We start from the raw sequence: 18,839 nt of genomic DNA, 5'->3' as shown, positions 1-18,839 counted from the left end.
GCGAGAAAATTGTAATCTTTGACAGGAATAAACTAGTCAAAAATCATCCTTTCGGCCAATATTATTTCACATGTTCGCGGCTTGGTAAATATCCACTACTAGCCACCGACTTTGAGGTGAATAGTTGTGCTAGACAGGAGAAATACAATAATGTATAACAAGTAACACCTTTAAAATCCTTCACTGCCAATTGAAGATTTTTGTTAATTTTAACTTGCAAACAGGTTCATTTTCATTTGTTTGCGCTCCTATTTACTCTTTTTAAAATAGAAAAGCACTTGAAAATTGCTCTGGCCAAGTTAAAAATAGAACATGACATCATCAACAGTCTTATTATATCCACCGCATTTTATTCATGAGTCTATGACGTCACCAAAACAAAAACAAAAAACAGGAGTAAAACACCCCTACTATACTACTCGTATCCCAACTGTCTTTTTTTTTAAATACTACAAAATGAAACCCTGTTGTACACAAAAATGAATCATCTACGTTACACTTTGAGTTGTAAAACAAATGTTAAATATTCAGTAACTTCGCTTGTTGTGTTTATGTTTACTTGCAATCAAACGCTTGAGTCTGAAAATGAATAGACGACGTGCCGCGAGACAGTTCGTTCTGTGAGGACAAAAATATTGGACATCAAACAGTTGGTATATTTGCATAACGCGCGCCATTGTCGACAAGTATTTTGCATATGGCTATATTTAGTAACTAATAGCTAATTTTACCGTCAATTATATCGAGAAAGTCACACATTAGAGTCAAACTGGATGTTCTTTTGATGGGAACTCTGCTAAGTTGCGGCGCAATGTTCCAATATTGATTGAAAACGGAACTTGGCGACTTGCTCGAGCAAATTTGAATTGAAAGTTGCAAGTTGCGACGAGCAAACTGTCAATCAATATTGGAACATTGCGCCGCAAGTTTGCAGAGTTCCCATCAAAATAACATCTGGTAATGTCTGCATTTTTGTGATCGACAAAAAAAGGCGATGTGTGGTTTGAACCATCTGGCGAAAATAACCTCCAGCTTTTTAAAATGTCGGCTGTCGGCATGAAATCAGTCCCAATTTCTCTATGGTTTTATTTAAAATGCTTATTTTCCCCGGAGCTTTTCAGTGTTAAATGGTCTTTTTGAGCAAAATAAAATAATTATTCATAATCTTATGCTTATTGTCTTGGATGAGACCGCTCAGTTTTCACAAAAACTAAAAACTTTGTTGAAGCAGTAAATCATGATCGATTGTAAATTTTGGAGAAAACAACGTTATCAGGGGTTTGGTGTTGGAATTCGTTGTTCACTCCATTTATAATTCCTTGCCCATTATCCACAAGTATTCAATCCCTTAATCTTGTCGATATTCGATATTCATTGCAATTATTCATTATTCCGAGACAGTACTAAATGTTCCTTTTAAATCGCATGTCAAGTTACAGAGTGAAGTAAAAAAGTATATCGCGACTCTCAGGATCAAACTCATGCTAATTGTTCTGCAACAGATGTTTGAATTTTAGTCAGTTAGTGAGTTTATACTTCCTTTACTGTACTGGTGATTACGACCGCTAACAAGCCAAGGCGAACCCAGCATCAACTTACCATCCTTCGCTGACTAAGGTGCAGTAGATTTCCACTATGTTTTAGAAAACTTGAACAAGGCTGTTTCGAACGTCTTTCTCGACTTAAAACGTTTACCCTTGCAGCCGTTTTTTGGGCTTTCTCGGTGGTACTCGGCTATGTTGAACGATATATATGTCAGGTTCCTTACCCTATATCTCTACTCCTTAACTAAAACAGAGATGAAACATCAGCCACTTCTGTCTGAGAGCTTTCTTTTCCCAAAAATATTGTAACCATGCATATCAAATACTAAGCGTACATTTCAGGTATATATACGATGTATTTGTACCGCAGTCGAGCTAGCGGCCCTATCTAATTTCCCGTTATTTAAACCTTAAACTCATTTAATACCTTGGTAATATTTGCAGTTTTGCAATAATTAAATGTAGAGATCTAGAAGGTAGCCTTTGTTCTTAGGGAAAACTAGATTATTAACTTTACCATTGCAATCGTCCAAGTGTTGTCACGATATTTCAAGTCATTTTTTTATGTGTAAAATTTCTTTCAAATTAAAGGACACCCTAAATAAAAGTTTTTAACGTAAAAAAAGGGAAAAAACTACTAAGGAGTAAAAAGACTGAGGACGTTTAAGGCAGACTGCAAACGACAACCTTGAAAAAAAATTGGCCATGTTTTATTTTTCAGCGTTGTCCGTAAGGTAGCGAGAAATTACAGAGAGACGCTGACTCGACTGCAGTACAAATACATCGTATACTTGAAATGTACGATTAGTATTTGATTTGTATGGCAACCATTTTTGGGGGCAAAGAAAGCTCTCAGACTCTGACAACCTCTTTTGTTAGGTGGTTGCGACTTCGCTGACGCCACTGTCTTGCACTTAATTTCTGCGGGTTCTAATTTTTTACGATTTTCGTGTTTATTTTTTTTTCCACGTTTAAAAAAAATACCCCAAAATGTTACTGCAAAAATACATTCCACAGAAGTGCTTCAAAACGTGTGCTGGCGCCTAGTGATAACTCGGGAGATAATGTAAGAAATGGAACAGGACTAGTTCGTAATCCATTAACAGATCTGCCAGCCACTCTAGAACAAGACGTTAGTGTAAAAGATTGACACTTTGTATGAAGTACTCAACATCCGCATGGTGTTTGACCTGTATTTTGATTGTTACTCAAGCAAAAATAGTGTAATTATACATGAAGTTGACTTCCTGAAAATTGCAAAAAAATTAATTCACTGCAAGATAAACCATTTTTACCAATCAAAAAATTAGTTCCCGCAAAATTCAAAAAATAGCCGAGCCGCAAAGTTTCAATCTTGCAAAAAATTTAGTGTCATATGGTTTGCTCTTAAATATAGGTTATTGAATGAAAGACTAAGACCAAAGCTATTAACACATTAAGGCTGTTGCAAAAGAGAACACATCTTTTCGGACACACTGTTGCTCGTGATGTTTTCTAGGTGAGCAATGGGTGGGACACAAAACAAATGTCCTGTTTCCACGCTGCACAAACCGGGAATCATTTGTTGTGGACAGAAAAAGTTTCTAAAAAAAATCAGAAACATTTTTTTTTTCTGCCTTGAACACAGATTTTGTGTCTGCAGCTAATGCTGCGCACGCGGGCAAATGGGAGACTATTGTGTCCGCAACAATGTGTCCGCGTTTGTCAGGGCTTTAGATAATCATATTCATGTCGAAATTAGCCAGGACTTTTAAGGAATCTTAAAAGCGGAAAGTCTTAAAAAGTCTTAAAAGCGTGAGGTTTAAGAAGTGTTAAAAGCGTGACTTTTAAGAAGTCATAAAAGCGAGAGTTTTAAGAAGTCATAAAAGCGTGAGTTTTAAGAAGTCTTAAAAGCGGGAGTTTTAAGAAGTCATAAAAGCGAGAGTTTTAAGAAGTCTTAAAGCGGGACTCTTTAGGAGTCTTAGAAGTGGGACCTTTCAGATGTTTTAAAGAGTGTGCACGTATAACAAGTCTTGAAAGTGGCACTTAAGGCACATAAAAGGAGCCTTACTAGATAGCAGTTTTAAAAAAGTCATTCTGAAAAAGGTCTAAAATCCTATTTTTTTGGTTTAAAAAATAAAAGGTATTTGACTAGTCGGTGCTGATTAATTGCACTAGGTGAGGTGCTCCCATATAGAAGCTATAAAGGTTAGTGTCGCTGTAAAATGTACGGTTTCCTAGCGGATACGTTTGTGATGGTGTACATACGTACGTGAAAATTTCAAATTGATAACTAGTGTGGTACGTTACTTATTTGTAAAGAGACTCCATTCTTGAAAAAAATCAACAGATAGACGATATTCGAGATGCACGCATCGACTAAGGGATCCTTTATAAACCCGACCTTGGAAGATGATGAGGCGACTTCGGTCAAAACCAAACCACTGAAACAGGACAAACAGGAAAAGAACGCGGCAGAGAAAGAAGCTGGTCGTGCGAACGCTGCACAAGGATCAAATCGTGCCTTGTTGGCGCTGGTCATCACTATGTGCTTAATTTCTCTCGCGGTTCTTCTGCTGACATTATTGATGTTGTTCGGAAAAATCGGCGACGGATGTGGCTGCTCCGCAGACGAAGGTACCAAAGATATTAAAAGTACTTAGAAGCATGTATAAAGTTTAAGACGCTTAGCTTTCGAGTTTTAAGGTGGCTTGATCAACAGTTTCCTAATTCACAGCAAGGAACAGCAGCAAATATCCTTGCTCTGGAAATATTGCACTACCTCGAAATTCATGCGAAAAGAGTCTGATACAAAATTGCTGCATAATTGTCTAGAAATGTTGCAAAACGCAATTTAGGAGTTTTGAGCAGGTTTTTGAGCATTTTATTATGATTCAGAGAACTAAGGAATATTTTTAAGCGAAAAACGGCATTTGTCGATGAATGGAATCTGTCTAAGCTTTAGGTTTGATATTTCATTCGCTGTCAGACGACAATATGCACGAGCAGACCGTTATTTATAGGCAGTTATTTGCCAGTCACGTGGTAGGCCCTCGGTCAATGAATAGGAAAGGGAACATGGATCGAATGATAACAAATGTAATCCAATAGCTAAAACAGAAGTATTTTATAGACAAGGAATAAATAATAAATTGGCAGTATTAAAAAGTTTTTGTGCTCAATATATTTTTGACAGGCGAATCGTATGAAAATGGTCGATTTTCATGCAGGTTGGGACTCGCCGAATCCCGCTGAATCGAGTCTGAAGGTGAAATCGAAAATATTATTTTCCTTGGAAATTCAAAACTATTTGAAGGAAAAATTACAATGCGTTACCATTCTTACTAAGAGCTTCCCATATATGCAAAAGGAGAGCGAAGTCAATTTTTTCATCTTTGTCGCACTGTGTTTGATTTTTGCTTACATTCACTCTTAATACTTGTAAAAGTACGTGTTTCAGCGAGCGCTTTTTTACGGGTTGTTTTCTTAACATGTGTATCTTTACAGCTAAGGTTCTTTCTATTTTTAGCTTCTTCTAGCTCCTCCAAAAGCCTGGCAATGGATGCAGCCCTCAAGGAGAATATTACAAGCCTTCAATTGGGTTTGGTAATGACATATACTGTGATAAAAATATACTTACCAATGATTCTGTTATAATCATGTCAGCGGAGCACCGGTTGGGTAAGAAATGTTGGTAACCCGTCGATGCCAGAAATCTTAGGTATTACGTCACTATACGACCGACCGTGCGAACACTGGGAAAGAGGGAGGGGAGTCTCAAGGCAACCCAACAGAGGGAAGGAGCATTTTCTTGGCGGCAAAAGCGTGGCGCTTTGTTCACTTCTAGGCTGAAGTAAAGACGTAAAAAAAAAACAAGCAGACGATTTTTTTTTGTTTTAATATCCCTCGCTCTGTCTCCTTTAAAGTATTGAACAACGATAAAAGAAAATAGTTTGTGCTAATTCAGTCGCAAGAAACAACCAGGGGATCAAAAACAAGTCAATTCTTTGTAGCACCTAGTAAATTGAAAAAAGCAATCCGCAAACATTGCTTACAAGAAACGAAGTACATTCATTCAGTTCTCTGCATAAAATTCTTTTAAGTATTTAGCAACGATAAAACAGAATAGTTTGACCCAAATAAAATTAACCCTAGGACGTACAAGCAAATTCATACCCCCACTGTGGTAGAAGGGGGAGGTGGATGGAACCTCCTCCCCTAAGGTTTTCGTTCTATTGATGCACAGAGAAATTATTTTTCACGGAGTAGAAAGTCGTTTTCTTACTCTACAAGTTGACATATTTTTCAATTCTGTAGGCAAGGACCAGCGTAACAAAACAGAAGCACTTGATCCTAATGGAGGATCTATTCAGCAATGACATTCTAAATAAACGAAAAATGCAAGGCTGATTAAGCAGTTAGGGAATATATCTAAAAGCCAATATTTCGAAAGGTACTGCCTTTCTTCTTTAGGGTCTTTCAAGTAATATAACTCTGTTTAAACTAGGACGTTACAATTTAAAAAGAGAAGCGTGAAATAAGACAAATTTGCGTTTCGCGCCCGAAAGGCAAAAATGTCATCCCTTTCTATAGCACAACTTTTTTCTTTAAGAGGTGTCTTTCATTTGTTTTAGATGGAGCACCTTGATGACCTCGCAGCATTTAAAATGAAGGTAAAAAACTTCCACGACCGCTGTATCTTCGACTGGTCATAAAGTTAGGTTTGCGTTTACTAAATCACTGAGGGACCCACCGACCCAATGACATACAAGCTACTGCCGCCCTTCACTGAAAAAAAAAATAGTGTACAAGTTCTCTCCTGTTTCGTAAACCGCGCAACTGAAGACTGAAACCGGGATCTCGTTATCCGCGGACAAATCTTGTTGCAGAGCGGGCGAGAGAGTGCTTTTATGAAGATGTTAAAGCCTAGTGAGAGAATATGAATGATTTGAATCTTCTTTTCACACTACTGCAGAAAAAAATGTAACCAAGGGATTACTACAACAACACGCCAGTCACATCACTTGCTCCCTACAAAGAGTGGTATAGAACATTCATTCTGACGCTGTACTTTTTACCATTTATTTAAAATACATTCACAGCAATCTAATTTTTTGTGTGTGACTTACTGAGTTTTCTGATTTCCATCAAATACAGACAGAGGCTGGGTACAATGCTCTCCGAACTGATCTCAACATGACAAGGAGCGAGTTGTTGCTTATGACTGATAACATAACTCTCACATTAAGGGTTCGTTAACAAGTCTTTCTTGACAAGTCTTCCTTTTAGCTTGATTTAACTGTTTGTATGTTTAATTTGTTGTTTTTTCTCCCTGACAGATTCTGGAGAGTAATTTGCCAGGGATTTAGATTATTCATTCAGCTAACTGGCACAAAGTCCATATATGTTCAGGACTTCTTTCTTATCCTTCATCCGTACATAACAAATACCCTGCGATATACGAAGTTTGCGAAGATTAGTCTGACGCCTTGCTAAACGCTGTATAACCAAAGTTTATGTAGCTGTAAGAATGCGTTTAGTTAACAATTTATTGAATAACAAAACAGTTACCATGCTTGATGTTGAGGAATATTGTTTGCGCACTTGGCCTACGGCCATCTCGTCTAAGTATCAGGTAACAATTCGCACGGTTTCACAGAATAATTGTAAAATTTTTGTTACTGAAAAGAGTACTACCATGTAAGGCAAGGATTGCCTTATTCTTGTGAGTCGCATGAAAAAATGCTCTTTCAACAAGAACTAATTCACTGTAAATTAGGATGAGAGAAGTGTCGATGTAACTCCTCATCGGTTTTTTCATTAACTTATTTTCCTTTCTTGTAGAAAATACAGTAAATAAAGGCATTCTGTTCTGAAAGGCTGCCTTTTCTGTAATCTGACTTTTCGTGTAAGTCAGAGAAACAAATGTGTTCTCTCATTATTTCAGCTGGAATACCTTGACGCTGTTTTGACTCGGTTGAAGTCGGCCTTGAACAGGACAAACACTGACCTTGCAGAACTTAAAAGAACCCAGACAAAGGTAAAGAGATTTTCTCATTTCTTGTATTTAATTTAGAACCAGGTTTCGTTTACATTCTAATTCTGAATTAGCCTTGAACGGGTAAGAAAATTTAATCGTAATGACAAAACTGGCACTGAATCTATGAGCGCACGTTGGATGTAAGGCGATAAAGAAGAGCGGCGTGAAGCTGTAAGTTGGTTATAACAGTTTCTTAAAATAATTTCCAGAGATGAATATTAAAATGGGATATTCTGATTGGTTGAGGAGCTCTGGTTTATGACGTTATATTCACCGCGCTAGGCTGTGTATATAGCATTTCAAGGCTTGGTTACTTAACCATGTCACCTTTGCTATTGACGCAAGTAAACATGGTGGCATTTGCTGAATGAAATTTTCGTTCATTCTAAAGAAATCACTTCAAAGTCCGGGATATTCAAAACGTTGGGAATTTGGAAAATTGACTACCAAGGCTGTTGGACCGAAAATATTTCAAGGAGATGGTTCTCAAGGCAATAGAATTGACTGTAAAAACGGTGATCGAACACGGTCATGCGAAACTCAGTCAGATCGATTGAGAAAAAAATATTAATTTCTCTTCAGTCCGGAGCTATTCGTCACGGGGAATATTCGCCGAGATCACTTCGCTTTCGGCGTAAAATTAATATTATTAAATATATATCCAACAAACACTTTTATAACAATATCACAAAAATCTGCAATATCACAACGACAAACCGATGAGTGGTGCCGGACCTCTTGAAAACCTGTATCAGAAAATTAGTTAAAACGGAAAATATAGACGGCAAACTGATCCTGACGGATAAAGCGGTCAAAAATAAACAAAGTGGAAAAAACAACTAAAATGTATTGATAAAACTTTTTCCTATATTTCGGTTTGCAATACAAACCTTCCTCAGGGGCTGGGCGGAAAAAATGTAAGAAAAATAAAAGGATCGTTACAAATATTTTTTTAAATAAAATACTAAATAATGATTGGTTCTAAGAATTAAGTAACAAGTGTCAGTGACGTGCTTCGTCACGTCTGTTTATGCCAAGTGGATGTAATGTTTTGGCTTTGTAAATTAATGGGCTTCAGAAGATGATTTTGGTATTTTAGAGCGTTCCGGAACCAAAACATTGACGATTTCTTGCACGAGTTCATTCTTGTTGATTTGTGCGAATGGAACGTAGATTTTGTTAGGACTGCTGCTTTAAAATCAGTTCCTTGAACCAAATATTTTTCAAGTGGTTGATAAAACAATATATCCATTAAGCGGTCACCCTCGGAAAATGGCCAACTGACCGCTTTTGAAGAAGTTGGCTGCTAAATAGAGGTGCTACTAAATTAGTTTTGAAAATGTCAAAATAACACTTAAGTGCTACAAAATTGATCACATGATGTACATTTTATCGGTAAAAACAACAGTTACCCAAAATCTGATAAAAAAAGAAGCTTAAATGTTCAAGGAGTTTATGCCTAGGTAGCTGTAACCAGATTTTATAATAATGTTTTTTGTAAGGCGAATCCCTCTGTTGTAAATTACTCTATAAACAGTTTTGCTATCGGATTTAACATGAACTGAAACGATTAAACTTGAACGTCTTGATAGTTTGAACTTTTTAGATTTTGTTTTCCTTGGAGATTTAAGCATGCTGTTAGCCGAGTAAATTTGGAAACTTGTGAAGCTTACTAGCGAAAAAGCAAACAAACTAACAAGCTTGAGAAAACAAATATACAAAGAAACAAGCATTTTTTAAGTAAGCGTAACAAAAGGAACAAATAAATAACTAAACCAGTATTACTTAAATTGTTTGCATACATATATAAATGATGGGCTGGGGTCACAGAGGTTTTGAGGCACTCTCTCGGAGGGGGGGGGGGGTCACTTAAGTTTTGCTGTTGTCCGGGGGGAATTAAAAAGATGTTGAAAGTTGAGGCATAAAAATGCCCTCCCCCTCCCCCAAACATAAATAATGAACACTCCCTTATCGCATTGTTAATTTGTAATCTAGCTAGCTGGCCGTTTAATGGAGTCTAAACAGTGACTGCGTCCGCTTAATAAAAGTGACCGCTTAACAGAGGGCTGCTTAACAGTGGTTTGACTGTAGTGCAACAAAGGAAAAGAGATCATTAACTCCCTCCCCAATACCACCAGGTCACTGCCTACAGTTGCAGCTTTCAAAGCGATAATTCGTAATTTAGAATTTTACACTGACTGCTGTCTCTTTTGTAAATAGTTCTTGTTAATTACGTAATTGTACATATTGTAATTATGTAAATTTTATGTACTTATTTTATTTTTCCATATTCATCTTATTTTATTTATTCATTTATTTATTTTCTCGAAGAAATAAGCATTCTTGCTACAGTGAAACCCCGTTAATACGGACATCAAGGGGACAGGCCAAACTGTCCGTATTGTCGGGGTGTCCGTATTAAGCGGGGTCTCAGAAAAAAAGTCACGGACACATGTTTTATCGACACAAAGACGAAATCAAACGTTTTTACGGTAATAAAACGTTGTTTAATTGTACAAATGCAAACTGTGAACTCTCTGACTAAAATTAATAGTTTTTACGAAAACCTTACGATCTAGTCGAACACTCGAGCTAAGCTTTAAAGTGGCTCGATACAGTTTTTTCTGGGCCATACCTACAATTTGCAATTGGCCTTTAAACGATCTTCCCTAGCTCGGATCGATATAAAAATAACACCATATATGCATGTATTGGTTTTAGATTGAAGTTTACTTTTGATATATATTTTAAGGTAATCGATATTTCCATGGCAACGATAAACAGAAAACCGCCAAATCAGTAAAACCTGATTTTTGCCTGAATCAGATTTGCCGCTTAAAAACTGATACCAGCATCTTAAACTATGATGTACTGCAAATAAAATATTCAAGAATTAAAAAAATTCTGTATGTTTGATTTCGAATAAATCGCAAAAATGTTTCAGATTGTACTTTTTGCGTAGCGATAATAAATGATTCGATACACAAACACTACGTAGACGAAGTAATCTCAAATAACGCCAAAATGTGTATTAAAGTAATCTTTCGAAGTCGTAAAAGTTTTGTTGAGTTTCCACAACGCAATTCTGAGAATTTGTTTTTTTTCTTTCGACCACTCGTATTGTAATTTTCAGATAATTTTGGTTTTAAGCGCTTTTTGAAAAATCTATAAAACGGCTCGATAGATTTTTTTTAAACTTTCAGCACGGAAACTGTACCGACAAAAACGATACTATCGTGAAGAAAGTAAACGTTGTGAGGGATTCGTTGAAGGCTGGTCATGAAGCGATAGCTTCCCAGAAAGGAAGCACAACCAGCACGAATAGACTATTTTCAGATGCCTCTGGTAGTGCAACCGTGAAAAGATCGTTTCACCTGCAGGATGCCCCAGATAAACTAACCGCTAGCGAACAAGATTTTTTGCTGCTCACAAGAGATGCCTCCACTTAAGCTGGCTTATTTGATTTATCATACCTAAACTGCGCGTCGAAGGACTTTGAGAAAGCTGTCTACACGAGTCTGAACTGAAAGACTTCTTGAATATTTGGGCATATATTGATGACATTAATTTACAAGAATCTAATAATATTTTTTTTCCTGTACTGTTTTCAGATGAAAGTTTCTGTGTGAAAGCTTTTCTTTTGCTGAAACTGTTTTTATTGAAAGAATCCTAGACCAAGACTTGTCTGGATGCAAGTAGCAGTAACAAGTTCCTCAGGAAGTTATGTTACTTATCTTGCTTTGTAATATTAATTTTCAATCAATAAGTGGTGGCAAACAACTTGTAAGTGCACCAACCACTATAAACATGTCATTAGCAACAGGAGCACATGTTTTAGGTATATTCTACTTTCAAATATATTTTTTACCCTTTCAATACATCTCTCAACATATATTGTTAGGCTAGCAATTTTTTCGTTATGTTCTAGTTCCTTTTTGCTGAACTGAGCTTTTCCTTTGAGAAATGAAGGTACATTTACAGTCAGCTCCTTTCCTGGCAAAGTCATCTTGAATATCGAAGCCTTTATCGGCCATTACATCATCAACAGTTTCCAAATGATCAATAGCATGACTACTTTTGGTTAGCTCTTTGTCACTTAAGTTTCCTGTGTACAGCTCTCTTAAGAATCCTAAAGCTGCAATGGGGGGAAGACCAACAAGGGCTTTCACAGTTGTCGTGCCTTTATAAGAGAAGTAACAAGCTGACTGCATATCAAGTGAGGGAGGACTTTCAGCTCAAAATTCAACAACATCAATTATGAGAACAGTCCTTGGATAAAGCTCCCTAAAAATATTTGGCATGCACTGATGCAAAATATCTTTTTTCGGGAGGCGGATTAAGGGTTCCAATTCGACTCGCAAAAACCGTACCCAGGTGTTAAACACAGTAGAAACTGTAATCTCACTAACGTTAAATCTGTGAGCTAAGTCTTTTTGTAAGAGTTTAAGCCTAAGTCGTTTTTCTGAATGCGCCCCCTCCATTTTCTCATAAACGCCATAATTTAGAATTTGTGCCTATGCAGACAACATGTCATATAGAAGCATGAGTGCATCCCAGTAGGGAAGGCCTGTGTAAAATTCGACGTCTTCATCCTTTGCTTTATATTTTTTTAATGTCGAATATTGGATTGTTTACTTCGTGATGGAGTCTTTTTTTATTCTTGTTTCAACTGGGCAACCTCTATATACATGTATACAAACAAATTTTATTAACCCATCCCTAATGAGGCTTTTCAGAGTTAAATAAATACATATACTTAAACCTATAAATACATATTATAAATATACTATGAATATAATAAAAATTAAAATTAATTAACATAAGAATTCCGTTAAAAGTAGACGCTTCAAGACCTCTGTAGCCATTGTTTCACTTTCCTCTTTAATTCGTTCCTTTTCCACAAGTAACTGATCCAATATTACTGCCCAGGCCATCGTTCTTTTTCAAAGTGGGCTAAACAAAGGTTTCGTTTCCCATCGTTGTTTATTTTGTCGGAAAAGTATAAGAAGGGTAAAGAGGCAATAATTTGCGTTGTCACATTTTTGTTCTTCTTCCTCTTTTGCTGGATGCAACTTTGATTAATTTTATTAAATCAGCTCTCAACAATCTTGTTTCGTAGGAGAAAGTGATTTACCAGCAGACCATGACTCCTACTTGGATTGAGGCGCATGCGTCCTACATCAACAGTAATCGCTTGTACACCGCTGAACAGCTCACGTTCGACGCTGGTTCAGTAAATGACGCTGCTCTCCTTAAAGTACCCGTGATTCCCGCCAATGTCTTGCAAAATTCCACCCAGTTAACAGTTAAAATTGTTCTTTCCAATGATGTTGATATCGGAACAAAACCGGACAGCGATATCAGATATGGCATGTCTGACGGGATAAGCTTTGTTGGCTTTATGACTTTCGATAAAGGTAACTACGGTATTTTCGCCGCCTGTTGTGGAATAGAGGGTTTGTCTGGACCGCGTTTGACAGAATGGAAGAGGGATAATAATGCTTGCTACCTCAAACCAAGCGATTCCTTCTATCCTGGCCAGTTTGTCTTCACGCTAAAGTTGGACGAAAACTGGGGCTCGTGCTACACTGCGCATGACGGAGGCTTCGTGAAGACCACTACCTACAACAAGGGACTGGTGCTCAGCAATGGACTCACTCTTGAGATTTATAAAGAAAGCAAAGACGAGAGAGTTGGGATTAAGTTCATCGAAGTCACTGTTGAAGAACAAGTTTAGTGTAAGAACGGCACGCACGATCGTCCACTCAGTATGCATGAAAAAATGAGCGTAAACTATTTATTGGCATGGTGGTAAAAATAAATAACAACTACAGAGTGAAATAGCAACAGCAGCTTTAAATTTAGAGAATGTTTAGGGATCAGTCGAGGAGAATTTCATGTTATAATGCTACTATTCAATGGTAATTGTTATAATTGCTTGCTAAAATAAAACCGTCAGTGGAAAAACTGCGGAGGGCTTGACCAATTTTCCTCGTTACAATTTGAATCCCTTGCACATAGCACGCCATTGTGTAGCACGCACATTCCTCGCAGAGGCGGCGGAGCGTTTTAAAACGTGGGGGGGGGGGGGGGGGCATCGTACTCCAAACCAAGCGCATAACTCCCTCCTGAGAGGGGGCGCATACCCTACTCAAATTTCCCCAAATATCTTCAACTACGGTGTGTCCGTAATTGATTTGTGACAATGAATAACTTGGCAGTTCAGACAATCCTGCTTCATGGTGCTTTTTGGGTTCACTTGTTCTTTAGACGCGGAGGGCAGAAAATGTACGCCCTGAAGTAGCCGAGGCCACAGGTAATGTCAAAAACAATCTAAACAGATTGGGGGGGGGGGGCTACAGCCACCCCCTAGCCCCCCTCCTCCTCTGCTCCTCCGTCTATGCCTCATCCTTCTATTTTTATATTTAACAAATCGACCACATTTTTCTATGGTCTACACTCTTATAGACCATAGAAATGACGTCAGAAAATGTTGCAAAGTTTTGGACATGGAAAAATGTGGTCGATTTGTTTTATACCATTACAAACTCGAGGAAGTATTTATCAAAAGCGATGCCTGACCGTGAAGAATCTTTGCCGGGGAGACGTAAAGATTCCCGACACGTAAAAAACGACAATGATACAAAAGAAGATGAACAAGAATTCAAAGAATAAAACTTTTAATTACCTTTTATTCTCTCGTTGAGTGTGTACCTATCGCTAGAAGTGAGCAAGATGATTTCTTTCTGGAGATCTTGTTAGCGCTCGTTCATTGAACGTCGACAGTCCGCTTATTCCGCTGCCGGTTCGCTAGAACCGTTCATCTCAGTCTGACAAAAAAATCAAAAGCCTGGTAAATTTTCTTTCGACAGGTCACCTGAGTAGAAGTCTAATCCTGAAATCCGAAAACAAATGCGTACTTGATTCAAACAAAACAAGATGAAATTCGCTTTCATTCATGGAGACCAAACTTACACATTTCTAGCCCGCGCGTGTGCGTGGCGTGATCTGACATCACTTTCATGGCCTATACTCTCATCGACCATAACTTTGGACCAATGAGCGCGGGAGAATTCTTTCGGTTATGGTATAAAATACTGTGCAGTTCGGAAAGTAACGTTCCTTCTTTCCTTCCTCTCTAGGTGAAGGAAAATTACTTTCTACAGTTGCTCTGTAAGTAGTTATCCCAAAATTACAAGGTTATAGATTATAGAACAAATACTAAATAACGTGCTTGGAATCAAACGCCTGGGTTTCAAAGTGAAAGTGCCGCAAATCCAATTCATGTTCTGTGAAAATAATAATTATAGTTAACACGGTAAAACAGCACAGTAAACAGTTGGTAAAATTGCAGAGCTCGCGCCAACGTCGACAAGTATTTTGCATATGGTTATAATATATAGATTTAGGCAAGCCTAAAAGCGGAGCTCCCCATTTATTTAATTTTCACTGGAGTTAACAATGTTTCCATTTTGATAAATATGCGGTAAAAGCTTTAATGCTAAAGCTAGCTCATAGGTGCAAGACAAATTTAAATCGATCATTATTAAAATGAATGTCTTACGGTACAACAAAAATAATAATCTCAAAGCAGAACAACTCACGGCCTCGTAAAAATTAATTTAGAGTGAGTAGAAAATAGTTTTGTAATCCTCTTATCGTTTTGCTTTATACAAAAGAGACGCAGAGGCGTAACCTAGCATTATATTAAAATCTCGCAACTACCCCTGTGATCAGGCGATTTTTTTTCGTAGTAGTAGGGAGGAATGGCAGGATTTCAGGTTAATCTAGTATAAACTCTGGAGTCTTCTAGACTAACCAGGTGACAGACAAACGCACAATGGTATGCGACGTAAAAGACAAATGCGTTTATTTTGGAATGAGTAAAAACTGGCGCAATTCCTTTGAATGAAATGTTATAATTTACGTTAAAGAGCATTTTCGAGATTCTTCCGGATCCAAAAGAAACTACCTCAGCGGAGCTTCTCCACCCTAGCCACCGGGAAAAGCGGCGATTGACCAGGCCTAAAACTCTTCAAAAAGCTGACTACGCCTCTGGAGACGTCAAATATTTCTTGGACAGATATTCCCGTCTCACTTTTCTTGCCTGTATTTGTCTAACTCACTCCAACATCGGTGCACTCAAATGGGTTGGTCACGTACGCAAATTTTAAACTTATCTGAGATAAATCAGTGGTTATTTTTATATTTCTTACTGTGTGCACAGTTTAAACAAATTTTAACGTATACTCAGGGTGGGGGGAAGGTGTCTCTAAGGAAAATGTTGGTTCAATCATCACTGTCAGTATGACGTCACGCTTCGCATGAGTGATATTAAAGATGGCGGGCAAGCGTCAATCGAGAAACGAGTCAAGAATGTGGCATTTTACTCCGTTACCTTCCTTCATTTACTCAAGTCAATAATGCAGAGATGTTAGCGAATGCAACCGTCTCTCTTCTGCTATTTTTTGGTAGATCAGACGTTATATTCATTTTTTTAAATTAACAGAAACACCTTCGCAAAGTGTAGAATGATCGATGAAATCTGTAAACAGGTCGAGCTTTCGAGGGTCCTTGCACAGCGAATTTAATTTTTATTGTAACAGAAATAGGAGGTTTTTGCAAAGGATGTACGGTTCTTGATGTACGTGCAGTATCAGACTTTCAGCATTCGTGGATCTTCATGTCTTTCCCCTTAAAGGTGAAAATCGGAGAATTCAAGAGAAAAAAGGCGCTACACGGTAATTCCAGTTGGTCACCCATCCATGTATTAACCTCGCCCGACAGGACTTAACTTCAGCCAGGTCGGATGGAGCCTGCGCTTTCATTGGGTATTATAGAAAAACAACACAGAATAACTTTACTCAAGTCTTTATTAATCGGTAATTTTTTTACTACTTGTCTTGCGGCAACGAATTTGAACTCATGTCTATTTCGCACAACACGTTTTTCCTCGTTCAAACCACAATGAAAGCGCTTGCTCAATTCAAGCTGGCCAAAGTTAAGGCTTGCTGGGCGGGGATAACACTTGGATGGATGCCCGACTCGAAATACCCCGTGTTGTAAGCTTTTATTTTTATTTTATTTTTTTCAGGAAGTATGCAATTAATGAAATTTAAGAGTCGTCACGGCAAGGAAAGCCACAAAATGCAACAGAACTGCACAGATACCAACAGTAGTATACCGTAGAATTCCGGTTATAAGCCCTGGGCTTATACAACTTCGTAAGGGGTTTTGGGTGGGCTTATAAGCGGAGGGGCTTATATCCGGGAGGGCTTATAAGCGGAATGAAAAAAACGTTTCAAAACGAGCCACGGGAGTGTTAATGGAAATACGTTTTTAAGTTAAAAACACATAATAAAGCAACATTTAGCCCTATTCAGTGCTGTCATCTGGTAGAGGGGGGCTTATATCCGGGGGGGCTTATAACCGGATGTATTTTTTTGTTTCCAGGATGATGGGCCTATAACTGGGGGGGCTTATAACCGGGGGGGCTTATAACCGGAATTCTACGGTATTATAATAAGCCAATGAATGCGAATAAAAATATATGGAAAAAGAATTCTACATGAGATCGCGAAGCAGCAATCGGCGTTGTTGACATGTTCTGGATAAAAATTATACCTTTGCACTCGAACGGAAAGACATGAAGTTTGGCTAACTCAAGCGACACGGAAGGCCCCGGAGAGTAAACGTTAATATTCAAGGAGTAAAACCTCCTATTATGAAGCGGATTTGAGAAAAATGTTTGGGTGAAAAGGTGGATGTTTTTGATGGACTTCGCTTGACCCGAAAGCAAAATGGCGGTCCCGCCTATTGTCCCGTTCAAGAGTTAAAACTAATAACCAAATTACAGGATAACGGGCGCTCAAAACCAGAAACAGATCATACACACAGAAAGTTAAGGCATCAAACCTAACTACTGGGAAAGAATTAGCGAACAGTAGCGATATAAGCACTAATGATAAGCCTTTCTGGACCTCTGCTATGGCGTACTCGCGATTTAATCCCGCTCATCTGACCAAACCGAGGGAATCGCTCGCGCGTTGCCATGTGACGTCATACTTTCAGTGACGAGTCGGTCACGAATAAACAACTAGAAACAATAGAGTCACCTTCCCCCCCCCCCTGCGTATACTTAATAAACTCTATTCGGTGTAGTTATTGAGTGTAAAAGTGAGCTTTACTAAAGCAAAAAAATATATGAGTCAGTTTGTATTTACACATCGCGCTCGGTGGGGTAAACATGATTTTCAGAACAGGTTAAGTTTAAACAAATTAATTTTGTTCGAGCTTTCTGCTTTGTCGTCGTTCAACACTTCTAAACACGTCACTCATACTGTACGAATTTCTTCTGCCAAAAAAAATTGCGGCTGAAAGTCGAAATAAATAGATAGCTTTTAAATAGACGACTTTTAATTTGAGGGCATCGTGCGAGAAATATTTCGGTAAGAAAGTTCTCTGTCGCTTCTCTTACTCGCAGATTCATTCAGCATACACAGTGAACACCGCGCAACAAAGTTTCCCGCGTTTTCATACCATAACTTCGTTTAGATCAAACTGAAACGTCCACATTATCCAGTCAATAGAAAATTAGCTCAATTGCTCGTTTTACGGTTAGAGATCAATAAAATTAAAATTTAACCGTGTAGCGATCGAACGAAAGCCACATTTTTTGCGTAAGGACGCATCGAGGTTTCGATACACTCACACACGAAAAAAGACAAAAAAAAATACAGCAGTTGGATAATAAACCTCTCAGATGTTTTGCTGTGTAGTGTCGCTGAGTAATTTTACCTGTTTTCTATATTTTGTCTTGCCCTGCGAGCATTATTTGCTGTTTCTTTAGCCACGGACGGCGACATCGTCCCCAGGCCTAATCCGTGAGTACAGGCGTACGTACGTACGCGACTCCCAAAATTGTTCGGTTCGATGGATTCCCATTTGCTTTACTATTGATGCTCCGCTCGCGCGAGCCTTCGGCGCGCCGGAGCTCCGCTAAACAATAACTGATTTTCCCGTCAATCATATTGTGAAAAGCACACAATAACTGTCCTTGTTTTGATCGAGAATTAATGAATTATATCTCCTTTAAACTATCACAAAAGAGAGTGTTGATTGGTTTGAATATGGCGTAAAATTATCTCCAGTTTCTGTCGGTCTGTCGGCTTTCCAATTTCCTATATTGTGTGTGTGTGCGTGTGTGTATGTGTGTGTTTTAATTTTAAGTGCATATGTTTTCTCCGAGCTTCACGGTATTACATGCAAATGGTTTT

General features: G+C 38.1%; 3 protein-coding genes and 1 pseudogene across 3 annotated transcripts in view; 3 read left to right on the top strand and 1 right to left on the bottom strand.

Moving 5' to 3' along the window:
- Nucleotides 1–18,839, top strand: part of LOC144635210 (uncharacterized) — a 142,854-nt gene that overhangs the window by 8,790 nt on the left and 115,225 nt on the right. The window lies entirely within an intron of this gene.
- The window catches only part of LOC144635215 (uncharacterized), a 144,632-nt gene that overhangs the window by 75,901 nt on the left and 49,892 nt on the right, over nucleotides 1–18,839 (top strand). The window lies entirely within an intron of this gene.
- On the top strand, nucleotides 3,623–13,417 carry LOC144635217 (uncharacterized). The gene is made up of 7 exons (XM_078494309.1): nucleotides 3,623–3,731; nucleotides 3,874–4,160; nucleotides 5,053–5,129; nucleotides 6,158–6,196; nucleotides 6,681–6,773; nucleotides 7,471–7,563; nucleotides 12,683–13,417. Exons 2-7 carry the CDS (start codon nucleotides 3,890–3,892, stop codon nucleotides 13,298–13,300), a joined length of 1,191 nt encoding a protein of 396 aa, XP_078350435.1. The 5' UTR covers nucleotides 3,623–3,731; nucleotides 3,874–3,889; the 3' UTR covers nucleotides 13,301–13,417.
- Nucleotides 11,319–12,107, bottom strand: LOC144635711 (uncharacterized; annotated as a pseudogene).

The sequence above is a fragment of the Oculina patagonica genome, chromosome 13 (genome assembly GCF_052425735.1).
Source record: "Oculina patagonica isolate OP01 chromosome 13, crgOcupat, whole genome shotgun sequence".
In the NCBI taxonomy this organism is placed as follows: Eukaryota; Metazoa; Cnidaria; class Anthozoa; order Scleractinia; family Oculinidae; genus Oculina; species Oculina patagonica.
The sequence above is the reverse complement of the archived record's forward strand: the minus strand, read 5'-3'. Positions and strand labels throughout refer to the sequence as shown.